The sequence below is a fragment of the Aspergillus vadensis genome (assembly GCF_003184925.1).
Source record: "Aspergillus vadensis CBS 113365 unplaced genomic scaffold BO88scaffold_30, whole genome shotgun sequence".
Classification (NCBI taxonomy): domain Eukaryota; kingdom Fungi; phylum Ascomycota; class Eurotiomycetes; order Eurotiales; family Aspergillaceae; genus Aspergillus; species Aspergillus vadensis.
The window spans coordinates 13907-36618 of NW_020292068.1; the positions used below are offsets into that span (position 1 = coordinate 13907).

The window sequence follows — 22712 nt, forward strand, 5'->3', positions numbered from 1 at the left end:
TTCCTTCACCCTGCATGGAATGGGAAAGGGGAATGCCTGGGATTGGGTTGCGTTGGATGCGAAAAGCCCTGGCTCTAATCGAGGGATGGAGTTGGTGCAGATGCATAGGTCGGGATATATGATTTTACCGTTAGCAAAGTGGCTCTATAAGGTCGCCGCCCCGCAATAGGAGATTGCAGCAGGCACAGCAGTAAAATAATGATCTAAGTCTACCAATGTATGATTATATAGTAGCGGCTAGTCCAAAGTTCTAAGAGTAAGTGGCTGTATGCATCTCAATCCACCTTATACTTCTCCAACACCTCGTCCCCTTCATCATCCGACTCTCCCAGCTCATTCAGAGCATCCAACGCAGCATCCACCTCCTTCCCGTTCCCTAACTCATCTAATACGAACAACAGATTCTTCGTCTTGACAATCGGCCCGTCTGTCGTCTTGACCAGCATCGAGAGAGGTCTCGGTGCCATTACTGATCTCTCTACCTCCAGATACAGCCCTATTCGTGACCCAGTGTCCGAGAGCGACGTAGAAGGCTGCGAGTCAGCCAACGCAAGCAGGCCATCACCCTCTTCTGCCGAGATACCCTGCGGAGGCTCGTCAGAAACCCTATAAATTAGCGTCATCCGAAGTCCGAGAGGCATCTCCTCGGCGACGACGACCTCTCTGGCCTCGTGGTGAGAAGTTATGCTAGCTTTGCATTTTGTCCCGGAAGGGCCGGGACCGGAACCTGATGCTGGGCGGATTTGGATTTCCGTGGTGCTAGGACCGGTTTGGTTTTCGAAAAGAAGGTTTTCTGGATCGTTTGCTAATTGGGGCCAGAATATATGTGCTAGGGTAGAGTGGTTGCGGAGGATCTGTTGGACGTCTTCTAAGTTGAGGGTGGAGGGGATGTGGTAGTATGATGTCTTGGCGTGCTTGGTGGAATAGAAGACTGATGGGTTGTTAAAATCCGGAATACTTTTTATGACCCACCGAAGCTAATAGCTCGGGATGAGAGGGAGGTCTGGGAGTGGATTGACTAACAGGAATTCATGGTGATGGCGGGGATGCCAGGTAACGGGAAATTTGGGCTAGCTTTGATTATGATACCAGGCTTCGGTTTCTATTTTTCTATTTTCGGCGGAAGAGTCGGAAGCATTTCGGACGTATGCGGTTAGATAGAAATGTATTTGGTAATTGCAGGTGACTGTTTAGAGGTCGGGAAAAGGTATAGTAATTGGGAAAGATGATGGAACAACGTTCCGTGGGACAGACGGCGGAGATGCAGTGACAGGCGGCTCTAACCGACTCGAGGAGTCCCTGCCAAGAGGAGGGGAGGGAAGCACATGAAGAAAGAATATGCAGTGAGCAATGCAGACGACGAAGTGACGGTGACGGATTTCACTAGTCCGGTGGGTCTTCAAACTTTCCACTTTGAGCCTGGAATCGTCACATTTTCTTACAGACGTGCCGCCGTATACAACAGTCGCAAAATTCTCACGTTGATCTCATCTGCTGCTCTAATTATAGGGACCGAATCCTCAGATAATTACATGGTGCGGGTCCAGTCGACCTTCCGCATCTATATCAGTGACCTCCCAGTGGATGTCTGTCTTAAGCATAATGCCATCGCCATCATGTAATGCATCTTGGCTCTCTCCTAGCCGGCTTTCGCTCATGCGCTGGCGGGAGACGGCGCGGAATGGCGCGCTGAATCTTTTCGCATTGCTCTGCCCTGAGTAGGTTGGATTATGCACGTAGGACGGGCCCAGCATTCGTGGGAGGTAGCGCTTCACAAAGACATATAATGCCGGAGTGGAGCCGCAGAATATGGCTACAGGTATGATGTTTAGTCCTAGGCCTGACATGTCCTGGACGGGACATGATACGTACCGACGTAGGCTTCGATGCCACACCAATTAAGCGAGGCAGCCAGCACGTATGTTTCGTCTGGATTGTTGGCTAGTTGCAAGACGGTGTTATATCTCACGCAAGCAGCTGCATTGGTTAATCAGAAAATGGTCCAAGAAAAGAAAGAAAGAGAAAAAGAAAGGAAAGTAGAAAGGAGAAAGAAAAGTGGGAGAGGAAAGCGAAAGAGGAAAGAGAGAGAGAACAAGAAACATCAATGACATGAACGGATAACGTACCAGCTATAGACAAAAGGCCTACACTAAAGACTCCCAATACTGCAATCTTCTTTCGCTGCAAGATGATGATCAGTAGGTAACAAAAGAGCAGGGGATGATTATTTTTGTACTTACCAAAGAGATACGAACACGCCATAGCATCGGAATGGGAACAGCCCAGATGAGAATATCCATGACAATGACGAGGATGCCATTAACCTCATAGAACTTCTGCTGGGACGCCGTTGACATGCAATGTCCGGACTTGGATGAATTCCAAAATTTAGAAGGTGGTATGCAGGAGATTGTATCAACGAAGAAGCTTGAGATCGATACTCCCAGAACTATGAAGATAACAGAGTACACAAGCCATTGCATAAAACGTCGTGTTTCAAGCCGGAGATAGAACCATAGGAGAGATAGCTTGATGAAACACAAGCCCAGCACGTAGAGGAGGCGTGTAGCCCATATACACTGATTATAGTCAACAGGGCATACTCTTCCTAGACCTGGGACTATAACTTGGGAGCTGCTACCGCCACACCGGCCAGGCTGCCTCCATATACCAGTATTCGCTCATGCCACACCCTCTGCCTAACGTAAAAGGCAAGGCTTGTTGTCTGTAAGTACAGGTATACTTCACCTTCCCTTTATTTCAGATCTTGCCTGGAGTCACAAGCTCGCAGCCAATGTACCAATATGATGCCTGAGACACCATGTAAATGCCTTAGGCAACAGTTTTCGCGCAGACGGTGACATACATAAAGTGTCAGGTAGGGTAGGTGGAGGGTGTGGCATGAGCGAAGGCTAGTATGTGGAGGCAGCCTGGCCGGTGTGGCGGTAGCGTATCCCTATAACTTGCCTTGAACATAGGGACCCGATCTTCGATAGGAACATCTGAATCTTGAGTTCACATTAGAAGGGGTACATTCAAGAGAACCAGTAAACGGCGTACAGTGTTTGCCAACACCATAATATGCGGCTGCCACGGTCAATAAGTCAATTACTTCAGTCTCCACGTGCCTGGACCTACCCACAATTGATGCGATAGAGAGACCGTATGTTAAGATCTGGTTGAAAGGTCAACACCTGATGGAGCCTTGGGTTGTCGCTGTATGCTTACAGTTCCGATTACCATGAGGACTGCATGTCTGTTAGTGAATATGGGAGGACATGGATACGGTATTCGGCTCACCGTCATCAGCTCCCCACGCGCGCAGCAAAAGTGTCCTGACATAGATGCGAAGGGCAATTACGGCCGAGGTAAATGCCATAAATGCTACCCCAATCCCAAGCACCGTCGTTTGCTGCCCCGTGAAGGACGTACCCTTTCCCAGCGATCGCGGCAGCATCTCGAGACCTTGCAACGACAGGCAGTGCTCAAGGAGCCTCGGTCGTGATCGGGTGCGGCATTTCTTTATATTATAAGTCGGTTTAGACCAACTTTGGAGCAAGAGAAGCGGCCCATTGCATTCGCCTAACTAACCAGGGTCATGCCGGTAGGGTTTATGTTCCAGACTTCTGTGGAGGAGGTGGTTGAATCAACAGAGGGGTGCCTCAAGTGTTTGATTGGCCTGTGTGAGGGAGTAAGTACAAGGATGCTGCCATGTTGTCGCCAGCTACTCGGCCGGAAGGGAAAGGATCACCACTCACAGTATTACTGATTGCCTCGGAGTTCGGGTTGAACAGAAACAGCCATGCGCCGATTAAATGAAGTCAAGAGAAGGCATAGCCAATTAGGCAAGAGATATATCTAGCCTTAGGTCCCACAGTAAGCACGGGTGAATCGCATCGAGGGCTAAAGCAGGAGCAAGGATCTAGATGCACTTTTAGTTTGATTGTTGATAGATAGTTTAGTGGGAAGCCCACAACGGGATGGCTTGATCCCGGTCCTATAATGGGCCTAGCGCCCTGTCACGGGGCTTAGCTTCCTTTCCGGTCTCTGATGTCTCTCCCTTTTCTTGGTCTTTCAATTCCTCTCTCAATTTACCCATAGTCTTCTCCAGGCCTAGCATTGGGCTTAGGTAGATTTGCAGTCTCAGATACTTACACAAGTTTTTCTCTGAAAGAAAGGGGCATGTCTGGTGACAAGAGAAACTCTTTGTGGGCGCATCTGGATTTCAGCCTACAATCTCGAAGGCTGCCATAAGGCCCAATGAGTCTCGGGCGTGGACCTAAGAGCCCACATAATGAGAGCACCACTGGTCGCCGGACATGAAGTGATTCCACATTATTAGCCAGCTGAGACAACAGACCGTTCGTTGCACTTAGTGGGGCAAAAGAACGGCCTCAAATTGGTGCGCACACGGGTGGATATGAACACCAATCTATGACCAACTAGGCATAGGAAACTTGGAAGCAGTAGCTGGCTACGGGCAAACATGTGCACAGTCGATCCCATCAATCAATCTAACTCAGAGGCCGGGCCGCTTTCTGATATCTCTGTCAAAGCCTTGGAATCAGCGACTAATATGACGTGTAAGTTTTAGTCTTTCGACACTATGTCCACTAAAAGGCTCCGTCCGGTGTTATAATTGCCCCCGTCTCTTAACAAAGCACTTCATAATGAAACGGGATCCAGTTATTACTGGATTTGGCATCTCGCCTATCGAAGAATGATGGGGTCATATGTCCCCCGCTGGATTAGGTTGGCACGGCGGAGCGTACGACCAATCCCTTACGGCTCTGTCATTATTGACAGCGGGTCATTCCTGGTCTTCCTATTTCACCTAAACTCGACTTATAATGATAAAAGGGGCGTGGGGGAGACCCCTTTCTTCCTCTCATGTTGTTATTCATTATACCTTAGGCGTGGTTCACAATGGGCAGTATCTCTGGCGACAAAGTCGCTTTGGTTTTCGGCGCAAGCGGGATATCTGGCTGGGCTGTGACTAGGAGCCTGCTGGAATATCCAACTCGCAGCACCTTTTCACGGGTGATCGGCCTGACGCATCGGCCCCAAACGCGGGGACAATTAGGGCTCCCCGATGATCCGAGACTGGAGGTGTATTCAGGCATTAACCTACGGGGTAGCCTGGATGAAGTGATGACCCAAATGCGTGATACAATCCCGCAGCTAGATCAGATCACCCATGTATACTATCTCGGTAAGATATCAATTATTGACAGTTGACCGCGTATTATATCATTTGAGTATCTCTTACTAACATCTCAGCGTACTCCAATGCTACTGCATACACCGAAAATGTGATGGATATCAAGAGCATCAACGTTGCCATGACCTACAATGCTGTCCATGCCTGCGATACACTGTGTAAGAACATGGCCTTCTTCGTGCTGCAAACAGGTACCAATGTATGCTATGCCCTGCCAATATCGAGTCAACAATAAACCTAACTGTATAGCACTACGGCGTCGCGGTTTTTCAACACATCGACAAGCTCACCTTCAATACACCCTTGAGGGAAGACGCCCCGCGTGTCCCATCACCATACGGTGACGAGATCTTCTACTATGGCCAGGTTGACTTAATCCGAAAAGCAGCTCAGGGGAAGAGCTGGGGCTGGTGTGAAGTTCGCCCAGATCAAATCATAGGTAGGACACGCCTACCATGAGATGCTAGGCTAAACTGTGCTAACAAGAGGATACCCAGGCCATGTACCCAGTACCACAAGCATGACCACAGTCGAGCCAATAGCTCTCTACCTCTCCCTATACCGTTATGTGTACGGCTACGGCGCTACTATTCCGTTTCCAGGAACTCCCACCAATTATGTCTACACGTTCACAGACTCATCTCAAGACATAATCTCGCGAGCAGAGATCTACCTGTCTGTCGTGAAACCGCACGAAACGAACGGAGAAGCATTCAACATCGCAGACACGGCCACTCCAGGCCCATGGTGCGCCAAATGGCCTATCCTCGCGGAGTACTTCGGTCTGAAGGCCACAGGACCAACGCAGGAGGACTACGCAGCGATCGACAAGTGGTGGTACGACCACCAGGACGACTACGATCGCATGTGCAAGGAGTACGGTCTCGAAAAGCGGGATATCGGACCAGAAACCTGGCTCTTCGTCTACGCTGGTTTCAAACTATTGGATCGAAATCGTGAATTCAGTCTGGACAAGATCCGTAGCTTCGGGTTCACGGAGGAGAGGTCAGTAGGCAAGGGCCATCTTTTGGCGTTTGACCGTATGGCCAAGGTTGGGGTGATTCCAACTAGAACGCAGCTTTTGCCGTCGAGTGGTGTACAACCGAACTTGTAGTGAGGGCACTGGTGTAGGATATGCTATCTATTGACGGATTATCTGTTTCGTCGGACTTGGTTTCAGCCTTTTCATCTTTCTGTTGGCCTTCCAGGGGAAGTGTGGAAGATTGTATGCATACTCTGACTAGTTCAGCACTATATATTTTGGGAAGCGCTACCGCCACATCAGCCTTCACTCATATCACACCCTCGGCCTATCTTAGAAAGCAAAGATGTTTTCAAATAAGGTAAGACTCACTTCTGAGCCAGCAAAACTTCACCGTCCCCTCAAAGTAACCTCACTCTGAATTTGATCCGAGGTCGCGGTCTTACACCTCAGGCAGTAACATAATGCCTCATGCGAAAAAAATACATCTATATTGGGTAGGCGGTAGGAATTCTGCACATAGTGAAAACAAACCTGGCCTTACCTTTTAAGTAAGGCCCCTGAGAACTACACCCACCATCTATCGTGATAATCCCAATACACGGTAAATTGCCCACTACAGATCGCAATGGTGGAAAAGCAGAACGTAATAGTATTGAGGGGGATGGTAGGGGGTTTAGCCACCCTTAGCCCCTGGAATTAAGTTCACACTACGCCAGCTGCAACCCGGAAGGAACGAAACGAGACAGGTGCATACTAGAGTTACTCATTCGAGGTCCCTGCATTCCGGAATACTCCGTGAAGAACCAAGATTTCTTAGATGTCAAGTGATATCTTACACACTTTCGATCTCCTATTTTGGCTTAACCAAACCATGTAGTTATAATATACAGCATATAGAGAGAGAAGTGACGTAATAGAAGAGGTCGATCTAGAAACCACCTCTCAATTCCGTCAAGACAGCCTTCTGTCGCGGGGTACTCATCTTCTCGAACCGATCGACGCTCATCACAAAGGTACCGCGGCCGGCACTCAGACTGCGCAGGTGTTTCAAATACCCGACCATTTCCTTGAGAGGTACCTTTGCCGTGATGGTTCTGGGTCGGTTGGCGGTGTCCGGGAGGGAGGCACCAACGGATCCAGATTCGAATGGGTCCGCGGGGGCATAGACCTTCTTCGGGTCGATGGGTGGGAGGTCTTCAACCGGTTGGGGGGATGCGGAGAGGTCGGTTGATGTGAGGGGGATTTCTTCGTCCAGGGAAACGATATGACCGCCGCGAGAGGAGGAAATGTCGTGTACGACGGCTCCGAGACTGGCTTCGTCGATGCTGATGATCACGTTCATGACGGGCTCCATCAGGGAAGTGCCTGGGCCGGAGGAGAGGAGGTCGCGGAGAGCGGCGGAGGTGGCCAGACGAGCTGCGGAGGAGAGAGCTGCTGGGGTGGTGTCGGTGCCGAAGAGGTGTTCGGTTGGGTTGATGGTGAGCGTGACGCGAGTGTGGTGCATAGGGAAAGCGAACTGAGGGCCGCGAGCAAGGGCAGCTAGGCAGCCATTTTGAAGGGAGGCTCGGAAGGAGGATACGTCTAGGCCTGCGGGAAGTATGGGGCTTTCCTCGATGCCTTTACGGCTGGTTTCTACCTGCAATTCTGGGGCGAGGATGATGATCTGGTTGCCCTCTTTGGTTTCGACTGAAAGTGCGTCTTCGGGTACTGGAGGTGCGTTGTCCGGGTCGAAAGGTTCCACTACTGCCGTGCAGCCGGCTTTGCCTTTGCGGCCGGCGATCTCCTTGTCGAAGATTTTGCTGGTGACAGGCGACTCTCCGAGCGGACATTCACGGTAGCCGATTTCAATGCGGCCCATTGTAGCTTTGGCTTTCAGGTCGTTGATGAGGCGGTCTCGGGCGATTTCGAGATGGAGCTCTCCCATGCCGCTTAGAAGCGTTTGCCCGGAGTCTTCATCAACAGTGACGTGGAGACTAGGGTCTTCACGTAGGAGTAGGGCCAGGCATTCATGGATCTTCTTCTCCTCGCTCAGGCTGTGTGGCTCGATACTGGCGAAGAAAACGGGAGGCGGCACCTGGATAGGGCGTAGTTGGAGCGTGTCAAGTGGTTCGGGTGGTGTTGATTTGTTGCCTGCATATGACACCAGTGTATCTCCGGTTCGAGCATGCTTCAGGCCAGCCACAACACCGATATGTCCCTCGGGGATGGAATCCACCTCGACAGCGTCATTAGCGTACATCTTGAGCAGGCGCGGTGCACGTTCAGTGATATTGAGATTAGTGTTGAATATAGCACTGTTCCGGTCCAGGGAGCCCGAGTAAACGCGCACATAAACCAAGACTCCCCGCTTGGCATCGTTAACCACCTTAAAAGCAAGCGCGCAGCTCTGAAGCTTCTCGATAGCATTTTGGGATTCGGCTTGAGTGACGGACTTCTTCTTTTTCTGCTTCCCTTTGGATGTGGCTGCCTTTTCGCTCTGCTTGATTAATAGATCGCCGGAAAGTAGACTCCGAAGACCTCCGCTGACGCCTCCGATGCTAACCTCTGGGTCAGGTGTTTCGAGGGGACTGGGAAGAAGATTTGTCACGGCATCCAGGAGAGGCTGGACACCGATATTGCGGAAGCTAGCACCTGCGAAGATGGGGATGATCTTTCTACCCTGTTCTTGCAAAAGACACCGGCGCAAGCTGTCTAGAATGTCGTTGGGAGGGACTGCGAGGTGATCTTCGTCATATTCAAAGAACTTCTCAATCATAGTCTCATCATGCTCGCTAAGTAGCTCGACAAGCGCTGTCCTTGCGCGTCGAATCTCCTGTGCAAGCCCCGGTTCCTCGCCGTCCAGATCTTGCAGGTTAAACATTTTGACTGCCTTACCGTCACCATCTTGCCATCGGAGACCCTGCAAATTGATCGCATCGCCAACTCCAACAAAGCGACCATTTCCGCCCTCGAACCACGGAATCTGGCAGACAGCGGGGTAGCCCGCAAGCCGGGAGCTTATCTCTCTTACCGTACGCCCAAAAGCTGCACCGTCTCTATCCAGCTTGTTGATGTAGATAATCCTGGGAATACGATATGTGCTTGCTTGGTGCCATACTCGTTCCGTTTGAGCTTCGACGCCAGCGACGCCGTCCAGGATACACACCGCCCCGTCTAGAATGCGCAAAGAACGCATAACCTCAAAGGTAAAGTCCGCATGCCCAGGAGTGTCGATTAGGTTTACCGTATGAGATGTGGCAGACCTTGGGGTTTTAGGATTATCCTGGGCGGCTGCAATTTGATCACCAGCTGCTTGAGGCGGCCAATGGAAGGTGATGGCAGCAGATTGGATGGTGATCCCGCGAGCGCGTTCCGCAGGGAGAAAGTCTGTGACGGTGGACCCTTCATCCACATCTCCAATTCTTCGGGTAAAGCCACTGTAGTAGAGCATGCGCTCAGTGGTCGTTGTTTTACCGGCATCAATATGTGCAATGATGCCTATATTTCTAGTTCGGTCAAGGGTGTCTGCCTGTAATTTGGATGCAGACGATGAGAGCAACTGGATCCTAGGAAATTGCCCCTTCTTGGCCCCTGGAATTAAGGAAGCATTACATCCCAGACGGCTGGTAGCTGCCTGGCATTGTCGTAGGCCAGTTGGCCGCACCGTCTGGTGAGAGGCGCGTAAGAAAAGAGCTGTAACCATTGGGACGGAAACTGTCTATGCAATGGGAGACAACGAATTGGTGTAATGTGGGACCTAGAACTTGACAATCATCGTCAAAGACAACTAGGAATAAGATCAATAATGTAGAAAAGAGAAAGGTCCAGCCCTCCCAAAGGTAGTGTGTGCGGAGGAACTGGGAGTATGGATGAAGCTGTTGAAGCTTTTCCGGCAGTCCAGTGACTGGGGCTGCAGATGCCTGGCCAATCAGGCTGCATAGGCACCATCGACGTAACCTCCGAAGTCCATCCCGTTCCGCTCAGTTGAACAGTTTCCCCTCCCCCATCTCAACGCTTGCATCGGCCTTTCCTTTGTCAAGCCCGAATTCTTGAGAGTTTTCGGCATTATCCTCTTCTCAATCGTTTTTCTTGAGTACCAATAGGTGAACACCAATTGATCCGCAACGATAATCATACCAGACGAGACAATACTGATGATTGCGCGCCCGCAGCGCGGTGTAGACGTGGTCCCATTAGACCAAGACAGCCACGATGGACTACTCCGCCATATCACACGATCCTGATCATCCCGCGGGTACTTCTCCTTGGGCTTCACCACGCCCGACACAAACAACCTTTCCGGCTTCCGTGACTAGCGACATCCCCCCTGCCCCCTTGCCTCCCCAAGATCCCTACAATGCCGAATCGCAGCCTACCGAAGCTCCTGGGTTCCAGGAGAACGAGACTGGATCGCCTGACTTGTCTGCGCGACTGCAGGGTGCACACCTGGGTGAGCCCGGCTATGCTGATGAGCAGTCGCAACAATCTCCGCAGCAGCATGGACAACAACCTCGTTCTCAGCTCCCCGCCCGCTATCAAACGGGCCCAAGACAGAATCCCAGACAACCTGCACCTGTGTATAGGATCCAGGCGAAAGTTACGGGGCTAGAAAGAACGGGCAAGAAGGACCCTATTCTTCGATTCGATGTTCACGTGAGTGGTGCCCTTCTTTGCCTCGCCCTGCGCCTACTGACAAGAGGCTCCAGACGAATATCCCCAAATTCAGGACAACGCAGTATCGAGACGTTCGTCGCACCCATGCCGAGTTTGTCAAGCTTGCGGACCATCTGATTTCGGCTAATCCGGAAGCGTTGGTCCCCGCGGTCCCTCCACCACTTACCCCTGCCGGCGCTGGAACCGAAGAGGATGAACACAGAGTCAAGTCGTCTATGCAGCGGTGGCTGAATGTCGTACTGAGCAATGAAGTTCTCACCCATGATGACGAGGTTGTTTTGTTTGTCGAGAGTGATTTCGGTTACAGTCCTGTGGTTCGGATGAAACAACCCGCAACTGGGGTTCGAAGGAAGGTCCTGAAGCAGTTTGCGCCGCCCCCCGATGACACGCCCGAATTACAAAATGCGCGTCCAATTGTGAAGATGTTCTATCTAGGAACAATGGATACTAGTCACAAGGTTGACCGTGTCGTCAAGGCTCGTCGAGGTATGCGCTAGGACGGCTCATATCTTTTTTTCAAGGGTACTAACATTTGGCTATCCAGGACTCGGTCTCGCAGAATCGGACTTTGGTGTTAAGTTAGGCCAGATGCACGTGCAAGAGACACACCCTGGACTGTCCAATGCATACCGGAAATTGGGGAAGATCATCCAAACCGTCGGAGATTTCCATGCCGTCCAAGCGACTGCGGAGGCCACAACACTGGGGGATCCTCTAAGCTACCACTCGTCCGATGCCTTTATCGTCAAGGAGACTCTTACCAACCGCCACATCCTCCTTCGCGATTTGATCCAAGCTCAACAGGCCACTCGTAGCAAACGCGCCGCCGCTGACCGCCTCAAAGTCAGTTCCTCCGTCCGCCCGGACAAGGTGGACGAGGCTATCAATGCCCTGGACGAGGCCCAAGGCCACGAGGACTACCTCACAAAGCGGACGCAGCGGGTCACATCGAACTTACTCGCTGAGAAGCAACGGTGGTTTGACCGGACAACTAACGACATGCTGAACAGCCTCCGCGAGTATACCCTGCGCCAGATTGAATCCGAACGGAGGACCCTTGCTACGTTGGAGAGTGTGCGACCTGATATTCGAGCAATTGACGCTTCGGGAGGACTTAGCCGTCTAGGACGTGAATCCCACCCGACTGCTCGTCGACCTAACCTTGGTTCAAGCCAAGGCCCCAAGGGAGATGCTTGGAGCGGCATACCGCGTCGCAGCGACAGCCTCGGCCGGAGCCTCAGTGGCAGCTTTGTTGCACCAACACCCACTGAAGATGATGAGGAGGTCAATGGACAGGGCACTGGGAAGGGGCGTCTGCGCTCTGCCAGTGGTGTGAGTTCGATTGTGGAGGAAGACGACGATGATCGCCTTGACGCTCGTAACGCAGCTAGTCGCCTGGCCACGAGCACTTTCTGAGCAACTGTAGATTATAGGCATGACTCTTGTGCAAGATTCCCCTTTGATGCCGGTTTTCTATTGAAATAAGCCCACCTTTGAGTTTCGCAATCCAGCCACTATGCTTTGCCTTTTATGTTGTACCATTCCCTTGAAGGTTGTGTCGGTTCGAGAAGAGTATATGTACGTCTACTTTATACAAACAATCCGTAGCCTGCTCAGATATACTTTTATACTGGCACCCCGGTTCCATGAGTGACAGATGTGGGCCACGTTGTCAATTGCGACCCCAGTAATGTTACCAGTGAGGTGTCTATGTGCAATGGTCCGAGAACTGGCCAGTTGTTGAATTCATTGGGCTTCAGCCCCGCCCATGTACGTCATGAGGGGTAGCTGGGGTACATACTTTGTAGTAGTGTATCCATCCCCACGACACAATATCAGGATCAAAGTAGTAATAGGAAACCCTGAAAAAGGTTTGTGTCATGTTAAGTTTATAGGTTCATGCCGGAAAGTCATCCTGTGGAACCAGAAATATACCCCGAGCCATCCATTCCAGTAAAGACTGGAAGCACAAGGAAGCCCGCAATTGATGGGGATAGCTGCTACTTCTTGGTACCCCCACCCCCACTTTTGCCCAGGTCTGAAACTTCTGATTGATTCTTGCACCTGCGAGGATCCATCTTGCCCACTCTTGATTTCAAAGCATGGCGGAGCTTAAGCTGGAACTGGCAGTTGGTCGCTCTTTGTTTTGATCAAGCTATAAAAGTCGAGCTCCCCTCCCCCACTTCTAGTAGCACTCTTTCCCCAGCAATTCCTTGTCCATTCTCATACCAACCTTCTTACGAACACTACGACAAGATGGCTCCCCAAAAGGTTTTCCTGTAGGTTCCCGCTTATCTTCTCACAGATGTTAGTACACTTGTTGACCGCTGCTCCTCGTATATTGCAGCACCGGTGTTACTGGATACATCGGTGGAGACACCTTTTACGACGTCTACCAGGCTCATCCTGACTGGCAGTACTCCGTCTTGGTGCGCAACAAGGACAAAGCCGCTCAGGTCACCAGCAAGTACCCCAACGTAAGGATTGTACTGGGTGACCTTGACTCGGCCGATATCATTGAGGAGGAAGTCAAGAACGCTGACATCGTACTCCGTATGTTCCCGAGTCCCTGCTCACGTGCTCTCTGTAATTTGAATGTATAACTCACGGGCCATGGTTAGACTGTGCCGACTGTGATCATGTCGCTGCCGCCGAAGCCATTGCGAAGGGTGCCACTCACCACACCCCTGACCGACCAGTGTGGTGGATCCACACTTCTGGAACCGGCATCTTGACCGTGGAGGACTTCCGTAGCAACACTTGGGGTCTGGAACGTGCCAAGCAGCATGATGACTGGGATGGTGTGGATGAGCTCCTCAACCTTCCTGCCGATTCGTTCCACCGCAATGTCGATGAGATTGTCATCAATGCTGGCAAGCGTGCTCCCGACAGTGTCAAGATTGCCATCGTCTGTCCGCCTACCATCTACGGACCGGGTCGTGGACCCTGCAACCAGAAGAGTGTGCAGGCATACTGGCTGGCTTCTGCTGTCCTGAAGCGCAAGAAGGGTCTGCAGGTCGGTGAGGGCAAGAATATCTGGCACCAGATCAACGTGCAGGATCTGAGTGATCTTTACCTTCTGCTGAGTGAGGCTGCTGCTGCGGGCGGTGGCAAGGCCACTTGGAACGACAAGGGTTACTACTTGGCAGAGAACGGTCCTTTCTGCTGGGGTGACATCCAGAAGCAGGTGGCCCAGGTGGCTTATGAGAAGAAGCTCATCCCGTCCCCTGAGGTTGAGCCCTTGACCGACGAACAGGTTACTGAGATCAACCAGTTTGGCCTGTATGCCTGGGGTAGCAGCTCTCGCGGTACTTCCTACCGTGGTAGAAAGCTATTGGGTTGGAACCCCCACCGGCCTAGTCTGAAGGAGCTTATTCCTGACATCGTTGACATTGAGGCCAAGGCTTTGGGCTTGCTGTGAGGGAGCCCGGAAGTTTATGTAGCCAACTACGACGTATTGATATAATGAATGACATGATAATATTCAAGGTGCGATATGGATTATGTAAGGTGTGAACCATCGCCATTGAATCGATTGATTCTACTTCAAAACCGAGTGACATATTGGTCGTAACAAGTAGCAAATATAATGAGTTCTGTGAACAAAGGAAATTGCCTCAGGCGGGTAACACCGAAAAAGCCTAGCGCGGAGCTCTCGAGACTAAGCGATCGAGGCGCGACACCCGCCCGTAGACGCCGCCGCCTTTACTGCTACCCGTGCATTCACTGCCATTACGTTCTTTGATCCGACCAGCGATCTTTGTGTCTTCCCCAGGCATCATCCTTTCCCTCCTTCCGCCGTATGAGTTTTCCACAGCAGGTTGTTTCCAATAGTCCCCTAAACCGCGTTCCATCGATTTCTCCGACCGATTGCGGCTCTGTGGTCCCACGTGAAGGAAGCTGACCCTCGGAAATCTAGGTTCGCCGCATGAATTGCGACCTGTCGGGAACACATCGGTTTTCTATCCGCGCACTCTAGCTCCAATCGGGCTGTCATGGCTCCAGGTGCCGGAGGAAAGAGAAAGAGAGGTGATAGATCGTGGTCTGGCGATTCAGGGAACGACGGTCAACGGCCATCGCCCCATCGACCGGGCAATCTCAACATGTCGCAACATAACTACGGTCCGCAATCTCGCGATTACTCTGACGCGCGTGGTCGATTACGAAGGCAACCCAGTCGGGGTGGAAGGAATAGCATGGGTCGAAGGCCTAGCACCGATGGTCAAAACCCTCCTGCCGGTCGGAGGGATAATGCCATGTCCCCGCCCAGCACAACTCCCGCGAAAGACGTCTCAGAACAAAGCCAGGCAAACGGCGTGCCTTCAACAACAGATCACCAAAAGCCCCCTTCATCACCTTCTCTTTCCTCGTCACAACCACCGTCACACATCAATCCATCTCCTGCGCCTACTCCCACGCCGGCACCTGCGCCGATAGCTCAGGCGTCGGCTCCTCAGCCTCCTGCCGGGCCCCCGCCACCCTACGACTACGAATATGTTACACAGAACGCCATCGACGAGTGGGCGACGACTGGAAAGAAGGATCTTGTGGAAAAGGGTATCCAAGTGAGAGACGCACAAGATGCCGCCGCACTTGCCTCGATATACCAGGAACTCATTCGGTCCGCCCTACACGGTCGTCTGCCACCGGAGGAAGCTGGAGCTGCCGTTAGGGATGTCATTGGTGAAGATGTTGCCGCTGAGGACGTTGATATGCAGAATGAAGGACAAACCCAAGCCATCCTCGACACTCGCTCCTTATTCCTGGACACTTTATCTATCCTCACCGATTCCGACACTTCTAATAGTGCCCTGAGACCGCTCGTGTTCTCTACGAGGATTAACCCCGCTCTCATGCGCCTCCAACTCGACACTCAACTCCTTCAATCCCTAGGACTTGTCCGAGAAACGTTCACACGCATGGGTATTCGCAAGCAGACGAACCTCCTCTATCGGCAATCGAACTACAACCTTCTGCGGGAAGAGTCTGAAGGATACTCAAAGTTGCTTACAGAGCTCTTTACGACGAGTAACAATGAGCCCCCCTCCAGCGAAGTCGTCGAGGACACATTTGAGAAGGTGAAGGCGATGATTGGCGCGTTTGATATGGATGTAGGCCGTGTCCTTGATGTTACTCTCGACGTCTTTGCTGCTGTCCTTGTAAAGCAGTACCGCTTCTTCGTGAAGCTCTTGCGGGCTAGCTCCTGGTGGCCGAAAGAGGATGCCTTCCGCACAGTCGATGCGGGTAACCGTGATTCTGGTCTACCCAACTGGGCCTTACCTGGGTCTTCTGGGTGGGTAACTACCGATGAAGAACGTCTCGAAGCAATGAAAGCGAACGAACATCGAGATCACGAGTTCTGGAATAGAGTTAGAGAAATCGGAATCCGTGCTTTCTTTGAAATCGGTCGCCGGCCTGTGTCCAAAGAAGAGCTACAGCGAATTCTCCCGGAAAGCAACAGTCTCTCGGAAGAGGAAAAGGAAATGCGGAAATGGATTGAAGAAACCGGAACACTACCTCCCAAGGGAAGTCGAGTAGCAGCACAGTTACTTGGTTTCAAGCTTCGTTTCTATTCCTCCCGCGCTCGTGCCAAATCCGACGTTCTTCCGGACAACCTAATTTACCTTGCAGCTCTATTGATCAAAGTTGGTTTCATTTCTCTACGTGACCTGTATCCGCACCTCTGGAGGCCGGATGACTCCATGGATGCGCTCAAAGAAGAGAAGCTGAAGGAGAAGGCTGATCGCGAACGGGCAGCACGGCCTGGTGGTGGCATCAATGCCTTGATGATGGCTGGTGCTCTATCAGACGACACCCTACCCATTCCACGCATTCGCGAGTCTGAGACGCGATCAGCGACTCCAGGAAAAGATCAGGAAACGGACAAATCTACAAGCGTAAAGGCGGAGGAGGACGAGCTTCCTGAACCTTCTGACCAGAAAGTGATGCTTCTTAAGAGTCTACTCGCCATTGGAGCTCTCCCCGAGTCTCTTTTCATCCTGAGCAAATTCCCCTGGCTTATGGATGTCTATCCCGAACTTCCCGAATTCATCCACCGCATCCTGCACCACTGTCTTGGCAAGGTCTATTCTTCATTACGCCCATTGCCCTCGGTGGACGCGCTCAAAGAGCAAAAGCAAATACTCAATCATGATCAGTCTGGCGTGCCAAAGGGACAAATACGACTGACGCAGGCGCCACCACGCCGAGTTCTCCGGTGGGCTCAACTCGATAAAGAAGATACAAACGATGGGACCGACTACAGGTTTTACTGGGATGATTGGGCGGATAATGTTCCCATTTGCCAGACTGTTGACGACGTCTTCGCATTGTGTTCATCATTCCTCAATCTGTCTGGTCATAAAATCGGCCAAGATCCAAGCCTACTAACAAAAATTGCAAGGATCGGAAAGCACAGCATGAGCAAAGATCACTCGCCAGAGAACAGAGCTCGTTGGCAGGATCTTTGCAAACGACTCCTGGTACCGTCGATCAGTCTTACGAAGGCGAATCCCGGTGTGGTGAATGAGATCTTCGACCTTATCAGTTTCTTCCCTACAGAGATACGGTACAACATGTATGCCGAGTGGAATTCCGGCCAGACGTCCAGACTTCCTGACATCAAGTCGGCATTTGATCAGGCGAAGGCGGAAACGAAAGATGTTCTTAAGAGGCTCAGCAAAACGAATATTCGACCTATGGCTCGTGCGTTGGCCAAGATTGCCTACGCAAATCCGGGCATCGTTATCAGTGTGGCCATCAATCAGATAGAGTCTTACGAGAATCTTATCGAAGTCGTTGTGGAGTGTGCGCGCTACTTCACATATCTTGGGTACGATATCCTGACGTGGGTCATGATCAGCTCGCTGGGCCAGAAGGGACGAAGCCGCGTTCAAGAAGGCGGCTTGTTGACTAGTCGTTGGTTGAACGCCTTGGCGACATTTGCAGGAAGGACTTTCAAGAGATATTCGGTGATGGATCCAACCCCGGTCTTACAGTACGTTGTGGATCAGCTTCGCCAGAACAATTCAACGGATTTGATCATCCTCGAGCAGATGATTAGTTCTATGGCGGGAATCATCACAGACAACAATTTCAACGATGCGCAAATCCAGGCCATGGCAGGTGGCGAACTTCTACAATCGCAGACAATCTTGCAGTTGTTGGATAAGCGACACGAGTCAAAGACTACCTCGAGACGACTCATGAAATCTCTCACTGTTTCAAAGCTTGCCGGACAATTGCTCATTGCCATAGCCCAAGAACGACTGATCTGCGTCTTCAGAGAAACCGAAGGCGCTTCAGAGCTCAAGCTCTTGGGAAATATCTTCGATGAGATTCACCGTATCCTTGTTCAGTACCTGGACCTGCTTCGCAGTAACTTGTCGGTCGAGGAGTTTGATTCGTTCGTTCCCGACTTGGCTTCCCTCATCAGCGATTTCGGCATCCAGCCCGAAGTAGCGTTTTGGATTCGGCGCCCGAGTATTGCGAAGAAGGTTGCAGATATAGAAAAGACGATGCAGGATGAAGAATCATCAAAGACTCCGGTCGCACTGGTGTCCAGTCGCGAGAGCGAAGAGACATCTCCACCCAAGCCCGAAACTGACAAGATGGAAACGACGGAAGATGGGGAGGCGACCGTGACTGAAGGCGAACAGCCGTCAGAGAATGCCATGGATGTTGATGCCGAAAAAGCAGAGACCGCGAACAACACCGATAATAACGCTGCTACAGTCTCTACTGGACCTGTCGCTGCCGAGGCGCCTGCTTTGAATCCCGTCATGCAAGATCTCCAGGACCAAGTCAAGGCTGTGTTGAGTCCCGAGACATGGGGCGTTGTCGGCTTACAGTTCTATGTGACATTCTGGCAGCTATCTTTGTACGACGTGCATATACCCCAGAAATCGTATGAAGACGAAATTGATCGACAGAAGAGGAAGGTCATGGCCATCAGCAACGATCGGTCCGATATCAGCATGGCAGGGACGCAGAGAAAAGAGCGAGAGAAGAAGCAACTCACGCAACTCCAAGATCGGATACTGGAGGAGAACAAGGCCCACTTGAAAGCCTACGGGCAAACAAGGACCAAACTACAGAAGGAGAAAGATCGCTGGTTTGCGGGTATGCGTGGGAAGCACGATTCGTTGAATGTTGCCCTTCTTGAGCAGTGCTTCCTACCGCGTCTCTTGTTGTCTCCCATTGATGCATTCTACTGCTTCAAGATGCTCAAATTCTTGCATACAACTGGGACTCCAAACTTCCGAACCGTCGGACTTCTGGATCAGCTGTTTAGGGAGCAAAGACTTACCGCGCTGATATTCCAGTGCACATCAAGAGAGGCAGATAACCTGGGTCGTTTCTTGAACGAGGTCTTACGCGACCTCGGTCGTTGGCATGCCGACAAGGCTGTCTACGAGAAGGAAGCCTTTGGTACTAAGAAAGACCTTCCTGGATTCGCCAAGAATGTTGACTCGGATGGGAAGCCAGCCATTTATCTGGAGTACGAAGATTTCCGTCGGCTTTTGTACAAGTGGCACCGCCTCTTCTCCTCAGCTCTGAAGACGTGCTTGAACGGTGGCGAGTACATGCACATTCGTAACGCGATCAGCGTGTTGAAGGCTGTTGTGCAGAACTTCCCCGCTGTGAACTGGATAGGCCGGGACATGTTAACCAGCATGAACAGCTTGAGTCAGAACGACGAACGAGATGATGTCAAGATTCCGGCTGCTTCTCTGATTGGCGATCTCAACCGGCGTGAGAAGAAATGGTTGCTTCCTCAAGCGTTCATGAGCGCAAGCCCGCCAGTTCCTGGCAGACCAGGTGCAGCAACGAAACCAACCACACCACGTCCATCGTCTACAACACCCACCCCCTTGAATGCTAGTGCTGTCGAGTTCAAGCCTACAACTACCAACGGGTAAGTCCCCAGGGGGAGAAAAATCACTTTACTGTGTTGATCTCAAATACTGATATCTACGCAACTACAGGTCGCAAGGAGAGTCGAAACCCGATTCGGGTGCCACGAAGGCCGAGGTTGAAGATGGAGAGATAGAGGATGCAAAGATGGCCGATGTCCCGCTGGCTGATCGGACAGCACAAAAGCCTTCGGACACAAAGACTACGACATCTCAACGTGATTCGCCTGCGGCTCAAATTGCCGAAACACAAGCACCCGCCAATCGCGAGCAAACATCAAGCGAGAAGGATGTGACTTCTGCTCGCGGGGCTCATCCAGAGGCAGACTTGCCTGCTCGGCCCCAGGCGCCAGCATCGCCCGCTGCATCGCAAGCTACGTCGAAAATCTCAGACTCAGGTAGACCGGCAAACGTACCGAAGCGCCCTGAACCGGAACGGGCACCATCTAGTGCGCAGAACACCCGAGCACAAGCGCAAGGACCACACCGATTCAACCGTGAAGACAAGTTACCGCCACGGCCTGATCTTTTAGAGGACCGCCGTGACAGACATCAAGACTATCCACGTGGTGGTCGCTTTGGTGGGGACCATGACTATCCTCGGCCATTCGATCCGGCCATGGGTGATGTGAGACCCTACCCCCGAATTGACAGGGACTACCCAAGGCAACCCATGGACGAGCCATTCCGCAGCTTTCCTCACCGGGAGGGACGTCCGCCGCGTGATGCGGACTGGCCGGATCGGCCCGGCCGTCTACGGCCAGATGTTCGGGAGGGACCAGCAAATGTACGATCTGTTCCTCCCACGCACCCTGATCGCGCCGGTATGATAGACGACCACCCAGAAGGTTTTCGGAGGGGCGAAAGCGGACGACAAGATAGAGACGACCGACGAAATTTGCAACCACGAGCATTGTCTCCTCCAAGAATGGAACCATTGGGCCGTCCGGAACGGTTTCCAGCCGATGATCGCCGTGCTGCCAATTTCGCTCAGTCTCATGCACGAAACGAGGATATGCCCACAGGGCCACGAAGTGAGCGATATGGGCGTCCTTCCATGGATGGCGCTGACAGTCGAGATACAGTGACCGGCATTGACATGAATCATGGCCGACTGCGTCAACCAGAGCCACCTACGGAGGTTCCGTCAGGCCCGAGAGGAAGAAACAATGCTGGGCGTGGTGGCCGCAATGCCGCCGGGTTACAGCATTCTCAAGGACCACCTGCGTCTGGTGCAATGGCTCCGACTGAACGCCAGCCTCCTACTGGCCCTGGCCGGCAAGGCTTACGAAACGCACCAGATCAGTCTACCACAACAGGCCCCCCGTCACCAGGCCCCGAGAAACTCGACACTAGCGGAATTCACCCTGATAGGTTGAAGGTCTTGCAGCAGCAGCCCCAAGACAACTCATACGGGGGCGGTCAACGCTCGCATCATGCGTCATCTCCTGCATCGATTGTTCCCCCATCTGGTCCACGCAGTGGATTAGGACCACCCTCTGGACCCGCAGCCATGCCACGTGGCCCGCCTTCAGGTCCTGGGTTTGGTGGTGAACGTGGCCGGGGAGACAAGCGATTTGCTGGCATCAACAATATGCTCCAGCAATCCGGCGGGCCGCCGGACCGTGGCCCTGGTCCGACGATTCGAGGACGGGGTGCCAATCGACAGTCTGGTGCCATGAACGCACCATCACCGCAAGCGGCCCGGCCTCCAACTCCCGGTGCGCAGGAGGATGGTGGCCGCGGTGGCTCAGCATCTCAAGGTCGCCCCGATCTTCTGGCGGGTCGGTCTTCTGGCGCTCCCTACGGTGAAGAAGATGGCCCTTCACGCAGCCGACCAGGAGGCAGTCGAGGAGAGCCTGCGGAGGAGTCCAGCGCGGAGAGCCGACGAAGCCAGCGGTTCTCTTCGGGCACACACCCACATGATCGTGAACGGGAGCGGGACCGCGATCGGGAACGGCGTGGCGGCGAAGAGGAGGGATCACGCAGTGGCAGTCGACGGGAAGAGCATCGAGACCGAAACCGGGATTACGAGCGTGAACGGAGTCGCCGAAGCGACGCGGGTGGTGCACCGGGAGGGCCTCGGGAAGAACGGTATGAGTCTCGCGAGGCATCTCGACGTGGGCCTGGCGCACGTGAAGACAACCGGCGGCGGCGTGACCGGGAGGAGGGCTCGGACATTGCCCCAAGCAATCAGGAGCATGAAGGCCGTCTTCGACCTCCGTCTTCTCTTGGCGGACAGGGTCCCCCACCACCTCCGCCGCCCCCGCTTGCTGGTGCTGAGGATGACCGACGATGGGGAGGTGGGCGCGAGCCGCGGGATCGTGATCGTGACCGTAACCGGGATCGTCCGCGTGAACGGGAATACCATCGCGAGGGGGCGCCTAGTGGGCCTCACCGCAAGCGTAATCGACCTGGGGATGAAGGAGGACATGGCGATGGTGGTGGACGTGGAGGAATGCGGATGGGAAATGAATCCAAACGGCCCCGACGTGGCGCATGAAGGATGATTGAAGATACAAGGGGTTTGATACCGGCGGAATGATGCGTGATTGCATGTTGCTCTTTTTTTGTCTCTCATTGAATCTACCATTTCCTTCCTTTTGACCTACTACACGACTCTATTACTAGCATTGTTGGACGGTGTTCTGCGTTCCGTCTGTTTGTCTGGGACTTTTTGATCTATGTGCACACATGGCCTGTACCATACAATTTTTCCTCCATTCCCCATTTGTGTTCTTGATTGGATACCCGGACGCATAGCAGCTACTACCTACTCGCAGTCAGCTGGCTGCACGTTACGAGAGTTAAGTTCCGGTCCGTAGTCTGACTGCATTAGTAGTCGAGGGACAAGGATGTAAGTGGGATGTTTTGCTTTGCTGGGTAGGACAATGTCCGACGTGGTTGAGTTTCAGACCCTGCATCTGCATCTGCAAGT

The 22712-nt window shown here is 52.5% G+C and overlaps 6 protein-coding genes across 6 annotated transcripts; 4 read left to right on the top strand and 2 right to left on the bottom strand.

Moving 5' to 3' along the window:
- Positions 1-275: 275 nt before the first annotated feature.
- Positions 276-3457, bottom strand: BO88DRAFT_429486 (uncharacterized protein; the record flags this gene model as incomplete). The annotated part of the gene is made up of 6 exons (XM_025709157.1): positions 276-957; positions 1857-1977; positions 2127-2181; positions 2241-2579; positions 3229-3256; positions 3279-3457. The coding sequence occupies 6 exons, from the start codon at positions 3455-3457 to the stop codon at positions 276-278; spliced, it is 1404 nt and encodes a 467-aa protein (XP_025558212.1).
- A 1259-nt stretch (positions 3458-4716) lies between these two features.
- On the top strand, positions 4717-6478 carry BO88DRAFT_178642 (SDR family oxidoreductase). Its single transcript, XM_025701717.1, has 4 exons — positions 4717-5212; positions 5281-5420; positions 5471-5660; positions 5719-6478. Exons 1-4 carry the CDS (start codon positions 4927-4929, stop codon positions 6333-6335), a joined length of 1233 nt encoding a protein of 410 aa, XP_025558213.1. The 5' UTR covers positions 4717-4926; the 3' UTR covers positions 6336-6478.
- A 459-nt stretch (positions 6479-6937) lies between these two features.
- BO88DRAFT_408374 (mitochondrial elongation factor MEF2) lies at positions 6938-10014 on the bottom strand. The gene has a single exon (XM_025707693.1). The coding sequence runs from the start codon at positions 9634-9636 to the stop codon at positions 7135-7137; it is 2502 nt and encodes an 833-aa protein (XP_025558214.1). The 5' UTR covers positions 9637-10014; the 3' UTR covers positions 6938-7134.
- A 178-nt stretch (positions 10015-10192) lies between these two features.
- Positions 10193-12508, top strand: BO88DRAFT_374280 (retromer subunit VPS17). The gene is made up of 3 exons (XM_025704297.1): positions 10193-10838; positions 10892-11345; positions 11404-12508. Exons 1-3 carry the CDS (start codon positions 10398-10400, stop codon positions 12273-12275), a joined length of 1767 nt encoding a protein of 588 aa, XP_025558215.1. The 5' UTR covers positions 10193-10397; the 3' UTR covers positions 12276-12508.
- Positions 12509-13063: 555 nt separating this feature from the next.
- Positions 13064-14358, top strand: BO88DRAFT_408377 (putative nucleoside-diphosphate-sugar epimerase). Its single transcript, XM_025707694.1, has 3 exons — positions 13064-13138; positions 13207-13412; positions 13481-14358. Exons 1-3 carry the CDS (start codon positions 13116-13118, stop codon positions 14278-14280), a joined length of 1029 nt encoding a protein of 342 aa, XP_025558216.1. The 5' UTR covers positions 13064-13115; the 3' UTR covers positions 14281-14358.
- Positions 14359-14774: 416 nt separating this feature from the next.
- BO88DRAFT_178744 (putative THO complex component (Rlr1)) lies at positions 14775-22443 on the top strand. Its single transcript, XM_025701718.1, has 2 exons — positions 14775-19776; positions 19847-22443. Exons 1-2 carry the CDS (start codon positions 14855-14857, stop codon positions 22275-22277), a joined length of 7353 nt encoding a protein of 2450 aa, XP_025558217.1. The 5' UTR covers positions 14775-14854; the 3' UTR covers positions 22278-22443.
- Positions 22444-22712: the final 269 nt, after the last annotated feature.

Excerpts from the sequence above, each read along its gene's own strand:
- BO88DRAFT_178642 (XM_025701717.1), top strand. The coding sequence starts at position 4,927 with ATGGGCAGTATCTCTGGCGACAAAGTCGCTTTGGTTTTCGGCGCAAGC. Across the intron at positions 5,213-5,280 it reads CACCCATGTATACTATCTCG|CGTACTCCAATGCTACTGCA; the intron begins GTAAGATATCAA and ends CTAACATCTCAG. Across the intron at positions 5,661-5,718 it reads TCGCCCAGATCAAATCATAG|GCCATGTACCCAGTACCACA; the intron begins GTAGGACACGCC and ends GAGGATACCCAG.
- BO88DRAFT_408374 (XM_025707693.1), bottom strand. The coding sequence starts at position 9,636 with ATGCTCTACTACAGTGGCTTTACCCGAAGAATTGGAGATGTGGATGAA.
- BO88DRAFT_374280 (XM_025704297.1), top strand. The coding sequence starts at position 10,398 with ATGGACTACTCCGCCATATCACACGATCCTGATCATCCCGCGGGTACT. Across the intron at positions 10,839-10,891 it reads TTCTTCGATTCGATGTTCAC|ACGAATATCCCCAAATTCAG; the intron begins GTGAGTGGTGCC and ends AAGAGGCTCCAG. Across the intron at positions 11,346-11,403 it reads TGTCGTCAAGGCTCGTCGAG|GACTCGGTCTCGCAGAATCG; the intron begins GTATGCGCTAGG and ends TTGGCTATCCAG.
- BO88DRAFT_408377 (XM_025707694.1), top strand. The coding sequence starts at position 13,116 with ATGGCTCCCCAAAAGGTTTTCCT. Across the intron at positions 13,139-13,206 it reads GCTCCCCAAAAGGTTTTCCT|CACCGGTGTTACTGGATACA; the intron begins GTAGGTTCCCGC and ends CGTATATTGCAG. Across the intron at positions 13,413-13,480 it reads GAACGCTGACATCGTACTCC|ACTGTGCCGACTGTGATCAT; the intron begins GTATGTTCCCGA and ends GGCCATGGTTAG.
- BO88DRAFT_178744 (XM_025701718.1), top strand. The coding sequence starts at position 14,855 with ATGGCTCCAGGTGCCGGAGGAAAGAGAAAGAGAGGTGATAGATCGTGG. Across the intron at positions 19,777-19,846 it reads AAGCCTACAACTACCAACGG|GTCGCAAGGAGAGTCGAAAC; the intron begins GTAAGTCCCCAG and ends ACGCAACTACAG.